Source organism: Elephantulus edwardii, unplaced genomic scaffold, assembly GCF_000299155.1.
Source record: "Elephantulus edwardii isolate Elephantulus edwardi_28Jun2011 unplaced genomic scaffold, EleEdw1.0 scaffold00318, whole genome shotgun sequence".
NCBI classification, from domain to species: domain Eukaryota; kingdom Metazoa; phylum Chordata; class Mammalia; order Macroscelidea; family Macroscelididae; genus Elephantulus; species Elephantulus edwardii.
The window spans coordinates 662,175-681,087 of NW_006400068.1; the positions used below are offsets into that span (position 1 = coordinate 662,175).

Consider the following 18,913-nt stretch of genomic DNA (forward strand, 5'->3'; position numbering starts at 1 on the left):
GGAGGCAAGGATTCTGAGGCTCCGTCTAACATACTTTGGACATCTTGTGAGGAGAGACCGGTACTTCGAGAAGGACATCATGCTTGGGAGGGTGGTGGGACAGCGCAGGAGGGGAAGGCCCTCTATGAGGTGGATTGATTCAGTGACTGGGATAATTGACATGGGAGTGTCAGAGACAGTGCAATTGACACAGGACAGAGCAGAGTTTAGGGCTGTTGTACATAGGGTCTCTATGAGTCGCAAGCGACTTGACGGCACATAACAACAACAACATTGAGTACTTGGGCCAAACAACATAAAGTTAAAATTATAGTTAATTTCGGTGGCCAGAAATAGAATTGCAAATGCATGGAGCAGAGAGCTATTTTAGTATCTCTTACCTTGATTCTTTAATGTACTAACAAAATTCACAAATATGCGGCAATTCTTAGAAATAAGTTCATCCAGTTAGTACCTGGTCTTATTTCCCTAAACATGATTAAACAGTGTACCTTTTTCACTTTTTTCTTTCATGCTTAAACAAAAACACGTGTTTTATAGTCATCTTTTGAAACTGTGATTGAGTTTTATAGACATACAGATCCAGTCTCCTCTTTTTAAGAAAACAAAGAGAGCTGCTTTAATGCTGATGGAAAATTCCATCAGTTGGAAAGCTGTATATTTTTGAGATAGATTTAATAAGGCTATGCAGTGTTTTGTTCTGTGTTTTCTGTTAGTCAGATTCACTGGCATCCAACAACAATAATATTCTTCTGTAGAGAAACTTAAGATCCATTAATAGAATCAGTTCTTATTAGCAGGTATATTGCTGGACTTTAGAAATGCTTCATGGTCATCTGGTTCAGCCACAAGCGACCCAGTTCTGATGTTGATAACCTTGGCACAACAATTTGAACTCCAAGAACACACTTGACTTCAGCTAACTTTAGTCTTTGATAGCTACACAAATCCTGTATACAGGTTGATCGTATTGTTCTAAAAACTGGTTTGTTTCCTTTTTTCTTGTGCTTTGAAAACCTAAGAGAGTAATCAGTTTTTTTGGGTCAGGAACAGTGTCTAGATCATAATCATGATTTATTTTAATGTATGTTTCAGATTATTTTAAGAAATTTCTTTCTCTTATTTGCCTTAAAATTGCATTCTCTGCTCACCTGTGTTGACTGTTGAGCACCTGAAATAACGTTTGTTCATAATTAGGATACTTATTTGTAGAATATACATCTGAGCTACAAACTGGCTTCACCAATTTTATATTTTTTATTAATGTGGTCACTAGGAAATTTTAAAACTGCTGTGAAACTCAATTTCTGACTTGCATTTTGCGTAGCACGGATGGGCATCCTCCTCCAGTGCAATTAGCTGCCTCTGAAAACCCACTAGAGGATCAGCTATGGGTCAGTTCCATCTTGAGAGCACCAGAAACAACAAGACAAAATACCACATTTGTAGTTTTGAACCTGCACATAACTTACGTAGTTATAAATATCTCACTCCCATTCTTACCCCTTTTACTTTTAGCGGAATGATATTCATAGATATTAATAGATTTGTTTGTGGATTATATGTGGAAGATACTATATTTTCTTCAACATATATTTGAAAAGCTTTTAAAAATCACATTTTTAAATAAAAGTAACTAGCGTGGCTCTGTGAGGAGAAGTGTGGTATCAGGATTGAAGGAATATTCATCAACAATGTGTTAAGCAAATGACACAACCCTGCTTGATAAAACTGAGTAGGACCTGAAGCGCTTGCTGCAGAAGGTCAAGGACTGCAGCCTTCAATATGGATTGAGGCTCAATATCAAGAAAACAAAGATTCTCACCACTGGGCCAGTTGACAGTATCATTATAAATGATGAAGAGATTGAGATTATGCACAGCTTTAGTTTGCTTGGCTCCACAGTCAACCCTTTTTGCACCAGCAGCCAGGAAATTAAAAGATGTATTGTAATGGGAAAGTCTCCTGTTAGGGACCTCTCTGAAGTACTGAAGCGCAGTGATGTCAGTCTGGAGACTAAGGTGCGCCTGATACAGGCAATTACTTGCTATGCATCAGAGAACTGGACAGTGACTCGGGATGATAGAAGGAGAATTGATCCCTTTGAATTGTGGTGTTGGAAAAGAGTACTGAATGTACCATAGACTGCTAAGAAAATGAATAGGTTTGTTCTAGAGAGGGTTAAACCAGGCTGCTCCATAGAGGCAAGGATTCTGAGGCTTGGTCTGACATATTTTGGACATGTTGCAAGGAGGGACCTTGAGAGGGACGTCATGCTTGGGAGGGTGGAGGGACAGAGCAGGAGATGACGACCCTCTTTAAGGGGAATTGATTCAGTGACTGGGGTAATCGGGGTAGGTATGTTGGAGACTGAGATTAGCAAAGGATATAGAGCAGAGTTTAGGGCTGTTGTACATAGGGTTGCTATGAGTTGCAGGCGACAGGACAGCACATAACAACAACATATGTTTATTTTAGGCTTTACTTTGATATACTGATAGTGTTAGATATGTCTGGTTTTTGTTGCTGTTTCTCCAAAAGGGTGTCACCCAAGGGGATTACACTCCTATGGAAGACAGTGAGGAAACCTCGCAGTCCCTTCAAATAGATCTTGGACCCCTTCAGTCAGATCAGCAAACAACTTCTTCCCAAGATGGTCAAGGTAAAGGAGATGATGTCATTGTTATTGACAGTGATGATGAAGAAGAAGAAGATGATGAAAATGATGGAGAACATGAGGTGATTTTGGTTTTATATCTTTTTAAACTGTCAATTGTACGTGCTCAAATCCTTGAGACTATTAAAGCAGGAACCAGTCAATTCGATCTCCCTGCCAGTTGAAGAAGTTATTTTACTTTTCCTTTATCTTACCTGGTTCTCAGATTAATGTTATATATTTAAATTGAGCAAGAGATAGAAAATCCAAATTCTTTTTTTTATTTTTCTTTAACTCTCTAGGATTTGTTCTAAATTAAATGTAATTTTCAGTCTTACTGATTAATGAGTATGATTTTTAATTGTAAGCCCTGTGCCTGCTGTTAAGAAAAAGAAGAAAACATCTTTTTCCCCTCTTGGAATCTCTCCCAAATTCTTCATATCATTTCAGAAGTAATTGACATGTAACCCTCATTAAAGCAAATTTTAAATGAAATTCTTTCTATATTTCCATAACAAGTAACCTAGTATGATTTCATATATTTCTTCAGCTCTTCTTTTAATATTTAGAATTAAAGAATTACACTTGAGGTGCATTTAGGACAATTTTTGGAGAATTTTTTCTCTTATTTGTATTAGCTTGCATACAATCATTTGTATACTTCATGTTTCGTTCCTATATATTGTGCTTTTATACATTCATATACTTTTTACTTTATAACTTAATTACTGTTGATCTATGCCTGTTACTACCCTGTCTTTTCAAGTCCCCATTGAATCTCTCCTATTCCTTCATTCCCCACATCCACCTACTGTGCTGTCAGTGTTCCCTTCTTCCCTTTTTTCCAGTCCGGTTTCCCATTCCCCTCCCCCTTTTGAACATTTACACATTTCTTGTTTAGTAATCTTTCTACTTCTGCAAAGATAGTCTTATGCTGTATTTGTCCTTATGTGATGGAAAAATTTCACTCAGCATAATTCTCTGTAGACTTTATTATGTTACATAGTACTTAATCGTCATTCTTTAGTGCTACATAGTATTCTGTTTCTCACTCCATGTGTTTATTGATGTACATTTGGGCTGTTTCCATTTTCCTTCTATTGTGAATAATACTGCTATGAACATATATTTCCATTTGTGTCTCAGTTCTGATTTCCTTGGCACATATTCCTAACAGTGGAGTAGTTGAGTTGTACATCAGGAATTTCTGTGTTTTTGAGGAAACACCAGTCTGCCTTCTAGAGTGGTTATACCATTTTATAATCCCACCAGCAGTGTATAAGAGTTCTAATCTCTCTGCATCCTCCCCAGAAATTTTTGTTTGCTGTCCTGTTAAACTTTGCTACTGCTGTTAGAGACATTGTTTTGTTTTGATTTGCATCCCTTTGATTGCCAGTGATTTTGAACATTTCTTCAGGATCCACATCTCAATACCGTACAACTTAAGGTGGATCAGAGATCTGGGGGTAAAACCCAGAACAGTAAGGATCATAGACAAAATGGGACCAAACTTAGAAATCCTAGCCTGTGGAATAAGTAGGCTTGCAAATATAGCCAGAAATGCACAATTAGGAGAAAAGGGGGCCGCAGTGGGGGGTGGGACAACACAAAACTTTTACAGTAGAATGAAAAGATGTGTTTACAGAATTTTGTCAGGCCTCCACAAGGCTATTAAGTTTTACAGAATACCACAGGGCCACTTCAAGAAAAAAGACTGATAACCCAGTAACAAAATGGGCAAAAGACATGAAAAGACTCTTCACAAAGGAAAAAATTGGATGGCCAACAGAGCATTAATCTTTGAAAGCACACGTATGAACACTTAGAATTCAGATTTAATCATTGTACTAATTCTCCGTAAGTATCACAGTTTTAATATTTGATGCCGTAGAACTAATCTCATACACTCTCAGGATAACTTCTCGGTCCTCATCAATGCTCATAATGATAATGATCACATTGTTATAGGCTGTTGAATTAGAACCAGTTTATAGCTGATGCTCCAGTGGGTTTTCAGAGACTATAATTCAGGAAGAGTTTGCCCATTTTTCTCCCACTGAACAACTGGTGGAATGATGAGTCACTTAAATTTAATTATAAGTGGGGTATCAAGATATGTACAACATGTATGCCATATATGTAGATCTTTATTTATATTTCATAATTTTTCTACTAGGATTATGAGGAAGATGAGGAAGATGATGATGATGAAGATGACACAGGAATGGGAGACGAGGGTGAAGATAGTAATGAGGGAACTGGTAGTGCTGATGGCAATGATGGATATGAAGCTGATGATGCTGAGGTAATTATGGTTAGAACCTTTTCTTTTCTTTATGAACTTGCTTGACAGATTCTTACTATTTCTTAGAGAAAGGTCTGTATTCTCAGAACAGCCATGTATTGTTCCTTTGATTAACAGTAAAAGGTCTTTTACTCTTCAGTTTGGTTTGCTATGACTTATTTGGTCTAGTTTTTAAAGATGTCTTTTGCCGTATCTTTTATTCCTTAAATTTAGGGTGGTGATGGGACTGATCCTGGTACAGAAACAGAAGAAAGTATGGGTGGAACTGAAAGTAATCAGAGAGCTGCTGATTCACAGAATAGTGGTGAGGTTAATTTTAATTGTGTTTATTTACTTAATTTATCCTTTTAACATTCATTGTTTTAGTGATAGACTGTAAATCATAAAATTTGTATAATAAATTGATGAACAAATTGACTATTCCAGTTTCTACTATTTTTCTTTCATCTCTGTATTTACATTAAGCTCAGGGATACAGAACAGCAACAGTCAACCACTAAATCTTGCCTTATCCTATGCCATCCTCTTGATGAGTCCATGCTTGTTAAAATCACTTGTTAGTCTACTTAATTGACATTCCTCCTCTCTTACGCTGACCCTTTGCCTTTCACAGTATGCTTTTTCCCCCAGGACTGGCTTCTCAAAGTATATGCCCCTCTTGAACGCTTACTCTAAGTATATGGGATGAAGTTAAACCATGTTTGCCTCCAAGGAGCACTAGTTACATTTCCTCCAAAATAGATATAGTTCTTCTTTTGACAGAACATAGAATATTCAGTACTCTTTGCTAACATCACATTTCAAAGGCATTGATTCTTCGTGGGTCATCTTTATTCATTGTCAAAAGTTGGTGAATATTATAAAATCATATAATAAAAGAATAGTATTCTTAGGTTTTGAGGAAGATTAAAAAGTAAAGGGAAATCGATGCTACTTTTCATTTGGGCAATAACTTCTATTTCATAAAACATTTTATAGTTAATTTTTGTGTGCATTTGTGTCAAATAGAATATAGAGATCTGTGGGGTGTGTTGTTTTGTGTGTTTCTAGGTGCTGTCGGTAAAAGTTAAGTCTGTTGAGGGCACATATTTACAGCTGTTTTTCCTAGATACAGAGCACATAATAAGACGCTCATGAAATCCTTGTTAGAGAATTATTTCCAGGTGTTGATGGGAAGTGTCAAGAAAAGAGACCTTACTGGTCTGGATAAAATGAAATTCTAAGTGTATTTGGCATAAAACTATAGCTACCTAATGCTTCTCAAAAACTACTTATTATCTTGAATTACTTAGTTCTTAAAATAAGTTTATGAGATGTAGATACTATGATGAGATTTAACTTAGCAAGAAGGACCTGAGACACAGAAATAAAATTACTTAACCAAGGCCATAGCAATTAAGTATTTAAGCTAGTTCATAATTCCAGATGTCAAGTCTTTTTAAACTACTGAATTCCCAGTGATAGCTTTTTGAATTTTTCAGAGTGGGACATCTTCTGTTAACTTCTTCCATATGTATTCAAGACCCAGTTATGTTTTAGTAATAACACCTGCAAAGGACTGCATTTTCATTACTTTAGATATTTACTGGAGGGGCCTGCTTCATCTTTCTCTAGCTACTCTAAGGGGAAAAGCTGAGAAAGTTAACATTTAAAGTATTGTTAAGAATAAAAATTTAGGAAAAAATGAAATTTAAAAGTGTTATGGTAATACTTTCCCCTAATCTGCCTCACCTTTTTGAGTATTATAACGAAACTTCCTGGTGGTCTGACCTGATTGTCATTTGCTCATTTTCATTAAAAAAAAAAACAAAAAAAACCTATTGTTGTTAATGTGCTGTCGAATGACTTGGGACTCAGTGACCCTTTGTACACCAGCCCTAAACCTTGCTCTATCCTGTGTCGACCTCACTGTCTCCAAGACACCTATTCCTGTTACCCTCGACCCATCTCATTTAGGGTCTTCCTTTCTTGCTCCACCCTCCCAAACATGTTGTCCCTCTCCAAGGGCTGGTCCCTCCTTGTAACATACCCATAGTATGTCAGACGAAGCTTCAGTATCTTTGACTCCAAGGAGCAGCCCGTTTTCACCCTCTCTAGGACAAATCTGTCTGTTCTTCTAGCAGTCCATGGTATATTCAGAACTCTTCTCCAGCACCACAGCTTAAAGCTATCAATCTCCATCATCTCTAGTCACTGTCTAGCTCTCTGATGAATAGCACGCAATTGTGAAGACTAAGATCAGGCACACCTTAGTCTTCAGCCTGACATCATTGCACTTCAGTACTCTGGAGAGGTCTCTGACAGCTGACTTTCCCAATGCAATTTGTCTCTTGATTTCCTAGCTTCTGGTACCGAGAGTGTTGATTATAGAACCAAGCAAACTAAAACTGTTAACAATCTCAATCTCTTCACCATCCATAATGATGCTGCCAGTTGGCCCAGTGGTGAGAATCTTTGTTTTCTTAATGTTGAGCTTTAATCCATATTGAAGGCTACAGTCCTTGTCCTTTTGCAGCAAGCACTTCAGGTCCTCCAGTTTCAGCAAGTGGGGTTGTGTCATCTACATACCATTACCTACTTTATTTTTGCCTCCTTTTCGCTTTGGGCCAGGTATTTAGGTCTATTTGAAATTCTTACAAAAACTTCAGTTATAGGTGACATTTGCTGTATTATCAGTCCTAAAACTAGGCTCTAGGGGGTTAAGGGATTTGCCCAAAGCCACTACTGATAAGGGCAAACTTTTATTATCTTTAGGTCCAAATGTTCTTTCTATCTCATCTCACTATTTTCTTCCAAAAATATTAGATAAACATAATGGCAAGAGTTACATTTCTAGAGATTGTCCATATTTTGTAGTGAATTTAGTAATTTAAATTAAACTATTTCAAATAGGTGAAGGGAATACAGGTACTGCAGAGTCATCTTTTTCCCAAGAGATTCCTAGAGAACAGCAACCATCATCAGCGTCAGAAAGACACACTCCTCGGGCACCTCAGTCACCAAGACGTCCACCACATCCACTTCCCCCACGACTGACCATTCATGCTCCACCTCAAGAATTGGGACCACCAGTTCAGGTACTAATCATTCAGAACAATGACCTTGAGTAAAATCTTGTCCTTTTTTCTGCTCTTTTTCATTAGCTTTTACGTTTTGTTGAGAAACTAAATGAACTTTGAAAATACTTTTGGCAGATTTTTATACAATTGCATAAACTGAAGCTAATCTCCCCCCCCTTGGAATATGGTAGTAATTTACTTTCAAAATTAGAGTAACTTTTAGGAAGATAAGGCATTAAAGTAGCAAATTATTTCCAAGGGTTCAAGAAGGAAAATATTTTCTTTTAGCAGAAGTTTCTCCTTCTTTCAATCTGGACTCTTACCTCTTAAACTATCTGTATAACATGCTGTCCGTAGTGATTTCAGAAGCCTGTTAGGAGGGGCTGTTCCTTAGAGTCAGCTGTTACTCAAACAGACAAGCCAACAGCTAAAAGTCAAAGAGAAAATTGAAGATTTTGATCAAGTTTTATATTTTGAAATTGAGCAAACTTGCAGTCAAGGTACATTAATAATAATTAGTGATTGTAATACTGCAAAAGTTGGAAGCCGTGAAGAAGGAAGGGTAGTTAGAAAAGTACATACTTGGTGATAGAAATAAGGCTAAAAATAGAATGATTGCATTCTGCACATTCAATGATATTTTCATTGCAAATACCTTTTGGAAAAACAAATGGCAACTATATTACATGGACCTCACGAGATGTGCAGCATAGGAATTAGATTGATGACATCTGGAATATTTAAAAGCTCAGTATTAGCAGTCAGAACCAGGCCTCGTGTTAACTGTGGAACAAACCATCAGTTACTCATTTGCAAGTTCAGATTGAAGCTGAAGAAAATTTCTTCTAAAACAAGTTCACAAAAACCAGAATACGCTGAGTCTTCCCTCCCAAATTTAAAAATTATCTTAAGAATAGGTGTGAAGCTCTGAATTCCAGTGACCAAAAACCAGATAAGTTGTGGGGTGATAGCAAGAAAATAATCCATGAAGAAAGCAAAAGATGACTAAGGAGAGAAAGGAGAAAGAAAAAAACAAAATGGATTTAGAGGAAACCCTGAAAGTTGCACTAAGGCTCAAGAAACTAAAACAAAAAGAAGAGATGTAAAAGAACTGACCAGAGGAGTTAAAAAGGCAGCACAGGAAAAAACAATTATAACAGTATGCATATAATGAAATTGGAGAACAAACAGGGAAGAACTCACTCAGCATTTCTAAAGCTGAACTGAAAAACAAATGCAAGCCTCATTGTGCAATATATTTAAGACATACTATGGGTAAAATCTTGAGCGATACAGAAAAACTTTAAAAGAAGATGGAGAGAATATACAGAATCACTGTACCAAAAAGAATTGGATGACACTAAAATATTTCCAGAATGAACAAGATTAGGAGCCGGTGGTAATGAAGGAAGAAGTCCAAGCTTCATTGAAGGTACTGGCAATAAAAAAGGCCCCAGGAATTGATGGAATACTAATGACATGTTTCAGATTACAGATACATCCCTGGATATGCTCACCACTGAATGCCTGGATACTTGGAGAACAACTGCCTGGCTGGCTGACTGTCAGAGATCCATGTTTGTTCCCGTTCTGCAGCCTTCAAAATGTATTGCATCTCAGTGTCAGGAAAACAAATCCTTGCCATTCGGCAACATCATTATACATGGGCAAGATTGAAACAAACTGTCAACAACTTCATCTTACTTGGATTTACAGTACAAGTCCTAGCAGTCAGGAGATTAGGAGATGTATTGCCCTGGGAAAATCTGCAATCAGGGTTCTCCTCAAATTACTGAAAAGCAGTGATGTTAGTTGGAAGATTAAAGTGCATCTGATTCAGGCCTTTTCAGTGACTTGCTGTGCATGTGAGAGCTGGTCAGTGAATAATGATGACAGAAGAAGAATTGGTGACTTTTATCTGTAAATATCCCATGGCCTGCCAATAGCACAAACAGGTCTTGGAGAGGATGCAGCCAGAGCACTCTGTGGAGACAAATATGATAAAACTTTGTTGTGCATACTTCAGGTACGTTACTAGAAGTTACTCTTTGGAGAGGGATGTCATGCTTGAAAAGGTGGAGGAGAGACAACAAAAGAAGAAAAAAAAAAGACCCTCCTAAGTGGACTGACCCAGTGAGTGCAATAGCAGGCTTGAGTGTGTCAGAAATTGTGAGGATGGTACAGGATAGGACAGGGTTCAGACCTATTGTTCATAGGGTCACTGTGAGTCACACTCAACAGCACCTAACGACAGCAATAAGCCCAAAAGTATGTGAGAGAAAGCTTCATCATCCTTGCCTCCAAGGAGCACCTTAGCTGTACTATCGCCAAGACTTACCTGTTTTGTTATTTTGGGAGTCCATGGGATATTCGTGGATGCCAACCCAAATAAGCTATATTTATTATCCCTGACATTTGGGGGTTTGTCTGATTCCTTATCATTCTTTTTTTTTTTTTTTTTTTTAATACACAGAGAATTCAGATGACCCGGAGGCAATCTGTAGGACGTGGGCTTCAGTTGACTCCAGGAATAGGTGGCATGGTAAATATTTATCTCTGTGGGTGATTTTAATTTGTGGCCCTCAGGCCTGGTTTAAAGTGGTCTTTGTCAAACATTCTTCTAAGTGTTATAGCACAGGTCTGTTCATTGGTGTTCAGAGGTAACTCATGGTTGCTGTGATGGTAAATACTGTGACACTGATGTGCCAAATGTGATAATGGTTATCCATGGTGGACAGTGTTTTGTGGAGCTTCCCGATTAAAACAAGCTTGCAAGCAGGAGTGGCATCCACTTCCGAAATGGCTTGCCTCCAGAAACTGTATGAACCTGGAGAAATGACTAAACATACAGGTGTTCAGGTTTTTTGTTCATAGGGTCACTGTGAGTCATCTGTGACTCAGCGGCACTTAACAGCAACGTCATCTAAAGGTGATTCATTTTTCAGCAGATACTTGTATAATGAATATCAGTTCTCCTCTTTTGCCTACTTAGCTCTTATTTTTTGTCTTGGTTTTAGCAGCAGCATTTTTTTGATGATGAAGATCGAACAGTTCCAAGTACCCCAACTCTTGTGGTGCCTCATCGTACTGATGGGTTTGCTGAAGCAATTCAGTAAGTTAAAGGGAAACTGTTTAGTGACTAATTAAATGGTTCTGTTGCCTTGTTTATTAATTCATTGCTCAATTGTTGAGTCTGCCTATACTCTGTAGTTAGCATTTAGAGTAGAAGGATTGCTAATTTATTATTGGGGAAAATTACATAGGAGTGAGTAAAATAAGTTATTCATATCTGGAATTTGTTACTTAAAGTCAATATAACTGATGAAGATCTAGTTTAAGCCTAATTCTGCCTCTAGTGTTAATTATCTACTAGAGGTCACAGAACCATGAAATAACAATTTTTTATTTCAAACTAGGCAATCTCTCTTTAGAACCTATATTATTCTTTTCTACTGAATTGCATATATGCTTTGTCTTCGAGGATAATAAGCAGAGAACTAAGAATAAATTATTGTACATATACATATCAAAGTACATGTTTAGTCTGTTGGCTGATAATTCATCCAGTGTACTCAGAATAAAAGTTTATGCTAATTTGAGGAGAAAATGAATTGTTTTTGAACTATGGTAGCATGTCACCATCAGAACAAACATTAAATTTGCTAGTTAGCCAGACATAGCTCATCTCAACTCTATGTGTGAAGGGTCAGCTGCTTTTCAAAATTAGTCCAATTAGTTGGAACTAACTCCAACAAACACACTTTTCACCTGTAAATTTCTAAAAATTGCCAATACCCTGAGTTTGAAAATCTTATATAAGGTTAGCGGTAACTGTAACTTTAATGTGTTCATTTCATATATTGAGTTTTCGTCTCATCTGATAGGAAAAGTTGAATGGACCCTAACAGCAGTGCCTTGAGGAGACCAAACTCAATTGGTTCCTACTCAGAGACACTCCTTATAGGATTTCTTGGGCTGTAAATTGTAATGGAAGGAGTCTGTCCATCTTTCTCCTTCAGAACTGCTGGTAAATTTGAACCATGAGAGATTGCCAGCCTTTGGGTTAGCAGTGCAACTTGCTGTGGACCAGTGCTCCTCTTGAGAATATAAATAGAGGAGAGTTTTTATTGTTTTTAGGAAGCAGGGGTCCACATAGCAAGTTCGATGCATAGCTCAAGAGAGTTTGGTGCCCAGGGTGGAGCTGGATAGGAGGATGGTGTGTTTAATGAGTACTTACTGTCCTCCTCCTCCCCATGTAGAGCTGGGATGATGGGACCTAGGTATGCCTGCACAAAGGCTCCCATTTATCCCAGGACCAGCCTGTGCTCTGGCTGTGACAGCACCTCACAAAGCTCTCCACTCAAACCCTCTCTCATCTCTGTTATGATATTTCTGGGCGCACATTTAGCCACAAGGAACTCTACCACTCTCAAGCCCAATTGTGAGGTGACTCAAAGTAAATGCATATGTTAATTTGCTTATTTTTTTGTTTCTGTGATAATTTCAGACTCTATCCAAGATGATGTAACAATGCCGTATACCTTTATTATATATAGATATTTACAGGTAATATTTTTAGGCTACTGAAAGAGTAAATGAGGCTGAAATTTTACTTCCTCTGAAAGTGATACCAGGTGTTTGAGATAAACGTGTGAGCATGCTATGCCAGAGCTTTTATATATATATTATTAATTTCAGTGGGCATTTACAGAGATTTTGGATTTCCATTCATTCATTGGTGCACTTTTCTCCTCGTCCACCCCCCACCACCCCCAGGTCACTCTTCTCTTTGAAAAGTAAAAGAAAAATTCTTTCATTGGTATACAGTCCTCCCACACCCCATGCCAGAGCTTTTTGTCCTCCCACACCCCATGCCAGAGCTTTTAAACAAGTTTTGTGTACATTATCCATGTGAATTTGCTGTTTGCAGAAATATTTACAGTAAATTTAGTAACTACTTTTAAAAAATGTATTCACTTAGTTCCCCACAGGTTGCTGGTGTTCCAAGATTCCGCTTTGGGCCACCTGAAGATATGCCACAAACCAGTTCTAGTCACTCTGATCTTGGTCAGCTTGCTTCTCAAGGAGGTAAAAAGCTAAATAAAATTCATAGATTGCCTCAATTTGTGTATATTCCTTATTTTCTAAAATCATGATTATAAATACAGAAACAGCTACATAATTCCTGTTATTTTATGGAAAAAGTAAAAATATGCTTATATACCAGTCTTATTTTCCCAACAAAGTTCAGAGTTCTTGAGTACTGGATTTCATGTTTTTTATAACTTTGGGGTCCTAGTGTAATTAGTACATGTAGTAGATATTTAGGAATAATTCTTGAGCCAGTAAATGCTCATAGGACAACTAGGTAGTACAAACTATAGCACTTGGCTACTAATAGAATGGTAGGCTGTACAAATGCACCCAGAGACGCTTGAGAAAGAAGAATTAACAATCATCTTCTGAAAAAGATCACAGCCTAGGGACAGTTCTACTCTGAAATACCTGAGATAGCAGTGAGTCATAATCAACTGAAAGACATTCAGTTAACAGATTGAAAGTGTAAGAAAAATTAGTAATATTTTGGATTAGTATCAAAATGATATCTCAGGTAAATAAATCTCTTTGTAGAATTTTTAATTCTAATATGATATCCATAGAATTTACAGTCTTTCTGAGAAGCTGTCTCATATTTTTTAGGAGGGGCACATAATAGTTTTTTGAAAATCAGACAAAAATTTATGACTTTAATTAAAGTTAATAGAAATGTATACTGTTACCTGGTTTCCAGGAGGTTACTCCTATTATAGTAAGCCTCTTACTGATAAGAAATTTTAAATTGACTTCTTATCAATTCCAGCCTTACGTGATGCCATATTAGTAGGGCATGGGAGTCAGAATTAGACTTAAATTGAATGTCATCATGCAGTAGTTTTGTAACCTTGGGAAAGCTTTTGACCATTTAAATAGTTTTTGAGGGATCTATACTTTTTTTAGAGCAAGAATTTGAATTACAACTTATAGGACATTGTTTGGGACTGTAACATTGATCTCTGTGTCTCCACTAGTTTTTTCAATTTAATGACCCTATATTTTATTAAAGAAACTATGTATTGCAATAAATATTGAAACCAAACCTGTTGTCATTGGGTCATTTCTGACATCTGGAACACAATGTATTGCAGGGTAGAAGTACTCCATAGTAACCTTGGGTAAATTCATTAAACCTGCTTGAATTAGTTTCTTTTATGCTTAAAGCTCACCTCAGCTCAGAACCAACTCAGAGCTGACCCTTTCTTGGATTTCCAAGATTTTAAGTCTCAGAAGGAGATTGCCTGTCCTTCTCCCAAGGAAGCCACTGGATTCAAACTGCTAGAGAATCATGACCTTTGGTTTAGCAGTCAACTCTGTACAAGCTACACCACTAAAGTTCCCTTTAAGTCTAAAAGAAGGATGATCATACTTACCAGGTTTGGTAAGGAATAGAATCTAGCCTGGCTTTCCTCACTCACTCATTGCTATAAAGTCAAAATTGACTGATAAGCTGATCCTCCAGTGGTTTCCACGGCTGTAAAATCACATGAAAGGTTGTCCATCTTTCTCCTTCGGCATGAATGGCTGATTTGAACTGCCAGAGAAGTAAGGCCTTTTTGTTAGAGTGCAGCTTTCTATGGACTATGCCAGTGTAGCTCCCTAACATAGTTCAGTACCTACTAAAGTTATTTTGTATGAAACTATAAAAAAAGCATTTTTAGCTGACTTTGAAAGGTGTTTCAGTTAATGTTAAGGTAGCTTAACATTTATCAGGTCTTTTCAGAGCATGGAAAATAAGTTCTGGACATCAACAAAGTTAAGAATTTGGTGATTAATGGGGCTTTTTTTCTTTCACATAACATTAATGATCTTGTTTCTTCTAGTGACTAATGTCCAACATTGTCTCTAGGTTTAGGAATGTATGAAACACCCCTCTTTTTAGCTCATGAAGAAGAGTCTGGTGGTCGAAGTGTTCCCACTACTCCTCTACAAGTTGCAGCCCCAGGTAGGTAGCAGAGACAGATTTGGGATATTATGTTTTATTGGTAAGATAGGAACCTGTGGAATATCAGCTGTCTAAAAATTGAAGAAACTTCAACATTAAAATATTGGGTTTGTTTGTCTTTATTTTGAAGTGACTGTGTTTACTGAGAGTGCCACTTCTGATGCTTCAGAGCATGCCTCCCAGTCTGTCCCAATGGTAACAACATCCACTGGCACTTTATCCACAACAAATGAAACGGCAGCAGGTGATGACGGAGATGAAGTATTTGTTGAGGCAGAATCTGAAGGGTAAGTGTTTACTCTTAAGTTTTACTTTCAGCTACACATTGTATATTAAAGTCAGGAACAATCTCTTCAGCTGTGATTCAATACGGATTAAAGCTTCAACATCAAGAAAACAAGAGTCTCACCACTAGGCCATCAGTATGGATGGTGAAGGTACTGAAATAGTTAACAGTTTTGGTTTGCTTGGCTCCACATTCAACACTTTTGGTACCAGCAACCAGGAAGTCAAGAGACAAATTGCTTTGGGAAAGTCAGCTGTCAGGGACCTCTCCAGAGTACTGAAGAGCAATGACATCAGTATGGAGACTAAGGTGTGCCTGATGCAGGCTACAGTCTTTGTAATTGTGTGCTATGCAGCAGAGAGTTGGACAGTGTTAGGGATGATAGAGAATTGATGCCTTTGAGCTGTGGTGCTGGAGAACAGTGTTGAATATACAATGGACTGCTAGGAGAACGAATAGGTTTGTCCTGGAGAGGGTGAAGCCAGGCTGCTTCTTGGAGTCAAAGATTCTGAAGCTTCATCTAACGTACTTTGGGCATGTTGCAAAAAGGGACTGGTCCTTGAAGAGGGACATCACAGGAGAGGAAGGAAGATCCTCAATGAGATAGATCGATTCAGTGATTGGGGTAGTGGGGTAGGTGTGTTGACAATGAGATTGGTATAGAATAGAGCAGGATTTAGGGCTCCTGTACATAGGGTCTTTAGGACTCGCAAGCTACTCGATGGCACATAACCACTATGTAAATTTTATGGCAAGGGAGTTCTGGTGGACTAGTGTAAGAAGCCATTGCTGCAGTCCCGAAGAAACACAATTCAGAGCCATCAGTTGCTCAACAGGAGAAGGATGAAGTCTCCTCCCATGCAATTAACTGCCTCTGAAAACCTGCTGGAGGGTCAGCTATGGGTCAATTCTGACTCTGTGGTACACAACAACAATATATTTTAGGACTTGGCAATTATATGTATATATAAATACAGCATGTTAATATGCTAAAACTGAGAAGTCCAAGAGTATTGAACATACCATGGCTTGCCAGGAATAAGAATAGTTCTGTTCTGGAGAGGATAAAACAAGCTTGCTCTCTAGAGGCAAGGATTTTGAAGCTCTATCTCACGTACTTTGGGCATACTGTCAGGAGCAACCGCTCCATGGAGAAGGACATTATGCTTGGAAGGGTGGAAGGGCGGTACAGGAGAGGAAGACCCTGGATGAGATAGATTGACATAGTTTACTGGGGTAATAGGAGCAAATGTGTGGGAGGCAGTGAGATTGGTTCAGGATAGGACAGAGGGCAGAGCTGTTGTACATATACGGTCACTATGAATCATGACTTGAGAACATGTAACAACAACAGTAATGTATGATAAAAAGTTTTCATCGAAATTTGGAACAAGTTCAGTATTTATTGTCGTCACAGCAAAACAAGCATCCGTACTGTTCCCTTCTTTCAGGTGACTTGTGCTCTGTGCCTAATGAAAAACAAGCATGTCAGTATTATGGAAGACAGGACATTAGAAACCATCATGGCCATGAAAATTATGGGCTATATTCTAGAGTTAAATATTTTTTTAAAATGCACCAGATACTTTTCCATTAATGTAGCTAGCTACTTGAACTTCCCCACCCCCAAACAGAAGCTTTTTTTGGAAAAATTGGGAATATTAGGAAATGACTCACTTTCCATTTAGTAGTAGACTTTCATGTGATCCTTGCTCCTTATTTATGTGCAGTTAAGACTTGTAGTGTCAGAGAAAGTTTGTTGTTTTTTTAAATGAAAGATTATCTAGATTTTAAGTCAAAGTAAGGGAAAGGGAAAAACCTTTAGACAGTGGTCTTGGAGAATTTTTAAATTTTAAAGTGGACCTTATTTTTCTAAAATAATCTGGCTACCCTGCATAGCTAGAAGTAAACTCCAGACCTTCTACTTTATTTAGGTACCTTTTCTATAGAATAATTACAGGCCAATTCTTTGGTAGGTAGTAGGCAAAAGCAGATTTGTTCTTATCTAACAGTAACCACTGCCAATGAGTTGATTCTGGCTTAGGGCAACCGTATTAGGACAAGAATTGTTGATTGCCACTGAGTCAAACACGACTTATAGCAACCCTACGAACAAAAGACCTGAAGCCTTTCAATACTATTGTTTCTGAAAGTTCATAGAGTTTCCAGAGGCATGTTGTTTAGGAAGTGGATGCCACTCCTGCTTCCAGGACAAGATTACAACTCCTAAAAGTATTACCTCTGTTTTTCTAATGAGAGCATTCTGGCTGAGACAATGTTAAAATAACTCTCTTAGGGTGTGTACATCAGGGGTAAGTAAAACGGCATAGTGTGGGAAGTCTAATACAAACTGTTTACTGATAATTGGAACAGAAGCAAGGTAATCTTGTACTCAGCACCTAGCACAGTGCCTGATGCATGGTAGGAACAGAGCAAATATTTATTAAATTAGCTGGTAACTCACAAATCTCAAACTCTTCACCAGTGAGTTGGAATCAAAGCATAGCTGACCCTATTGTGGTTTTCTGGAAGCTACACCTCTCACAAGAGATAACCTGTCTCTCTTGAAGAGCCCCTGGTGGATTTCAACCACCAAAGGGGCACTGACTTTGGGTTAGCAACACGTTACTTGTGGACTGCAACATCAGAACTACCTAAATTAGTTGGTAGATAAATGGGGGGGGAACGGGGTTGGAAGACAATATTTCGTCTTATAAATAAATTATAAATTGTTCTATACTTTTTGGTCAAATGTTTTAGTAAACAGAAATTTAACCACTGAAAGCAAATGGACTCTTGGATTTTATCAGTGTTTTCACTTAGAAATTAGTTTGGGGCATTAATGCTACTCTTTCGTAGACATCCTTCTGAAAGGTGAAGTTAAAGCTTTTACGTCAGAAACTCCAGAAAATCACATCCTGTTTCATCTGAACTAAAGCCCGTGATGAGATTGCACTGCATTCCTAAAAACACACAATTCAACTTCACCAGCTGCTCCACAGAAGGATGTGTGAAGTCTCCCCCCTTGCATTTGACAGCCTCTAAAAACCCACTGCAGGGTCAGCTATGGGTTGGTGACGAATTGGTGATACACAACCACAATAAAAATAGCCCAAAAAGTAGTAAAACTAAAGTTGGAACAAGTCTTTGTGAGAACCTCCTTGAGCTTTTTTTTTTCTCCTTCCTCTTTAAAAGAATTTTTTTAAATATTGAAGTATATGATTTTGAGTTGATGGAAAGATAGATCTAGGTTGTATAAAATGATAGCCTATGTCATAAATTTTGGGAACACTTTAGGAAACATTCTAGAAGAATCAGTTATTTGCTTAATCAGTCTCTATTTTCCTCTTAGTATTAGTTCAGAGGCAGGCCTAGAAATTGATAGCCAGCAAGAAGAAGAACCTGTTCAGGCATCTGATGAATCGGATCTTCCTTCTACCAGCCAGGATCCTCCATCCAGCTCTTCTGTAGGTAAGTTTCTGTGCTTAGCTACCGTACAACTTTGATGCCTTAAACTTACATGCACAGACATTTGTTTTATTAGTAGCAATTCATTGTTTTCCCTTCC

At 37.8% G+C, this 18,913-nt stretch overlaps 1 protein-coding gene across 1 annotated transcript in view; it reads left to right on the forward strand.

The window, feature by feature from the left end:
* Positions 1–18,913, forward strand: part of TPR (translocated promoter region, nuclear basket protein) — a 114,198-nt gene that overhangs the window by 92,689 nt on the left and 2,596 nt on the right. Inside the window, exons 37-46 of the mRNA XM_006901318.1 lie at positions 2,542–2,739; positions 4,833–4,961; positions 5,175–5,265; positions 7,854–8,038; positions 10,494–10,562; positions 11,038–11,132; positions 13,002–13,108; positions 14,964–15,059; positions 15,190–15,346; positions 18,698–18,816. Of these exons, the coding sequence (XP_006901380.1) occupies positions 2,542–2,739; positions 4,833–4,961; positions 5,175–5,265; positions 7,854–8,038; positions 10,494–10,562; positions 11,038–11,132; positions 13,002–13,108; positions 14,964–15,059; positions 15,190–15,346; positions 18,698–18,816 (1,246 nt within the window). The remainder of the gene's footprint in view (positions 1–2,541; positions 2,740–4,832; positions 4,962–5,174; positions 5,266–7,853; positions 8,039–10,493; positions 10,563–11,037; positions 11,133–13,001; positions 13,109–14,963; positions 15,060–15,189; positions 15,347–18,697; positions 18,817–18,913) is intronic.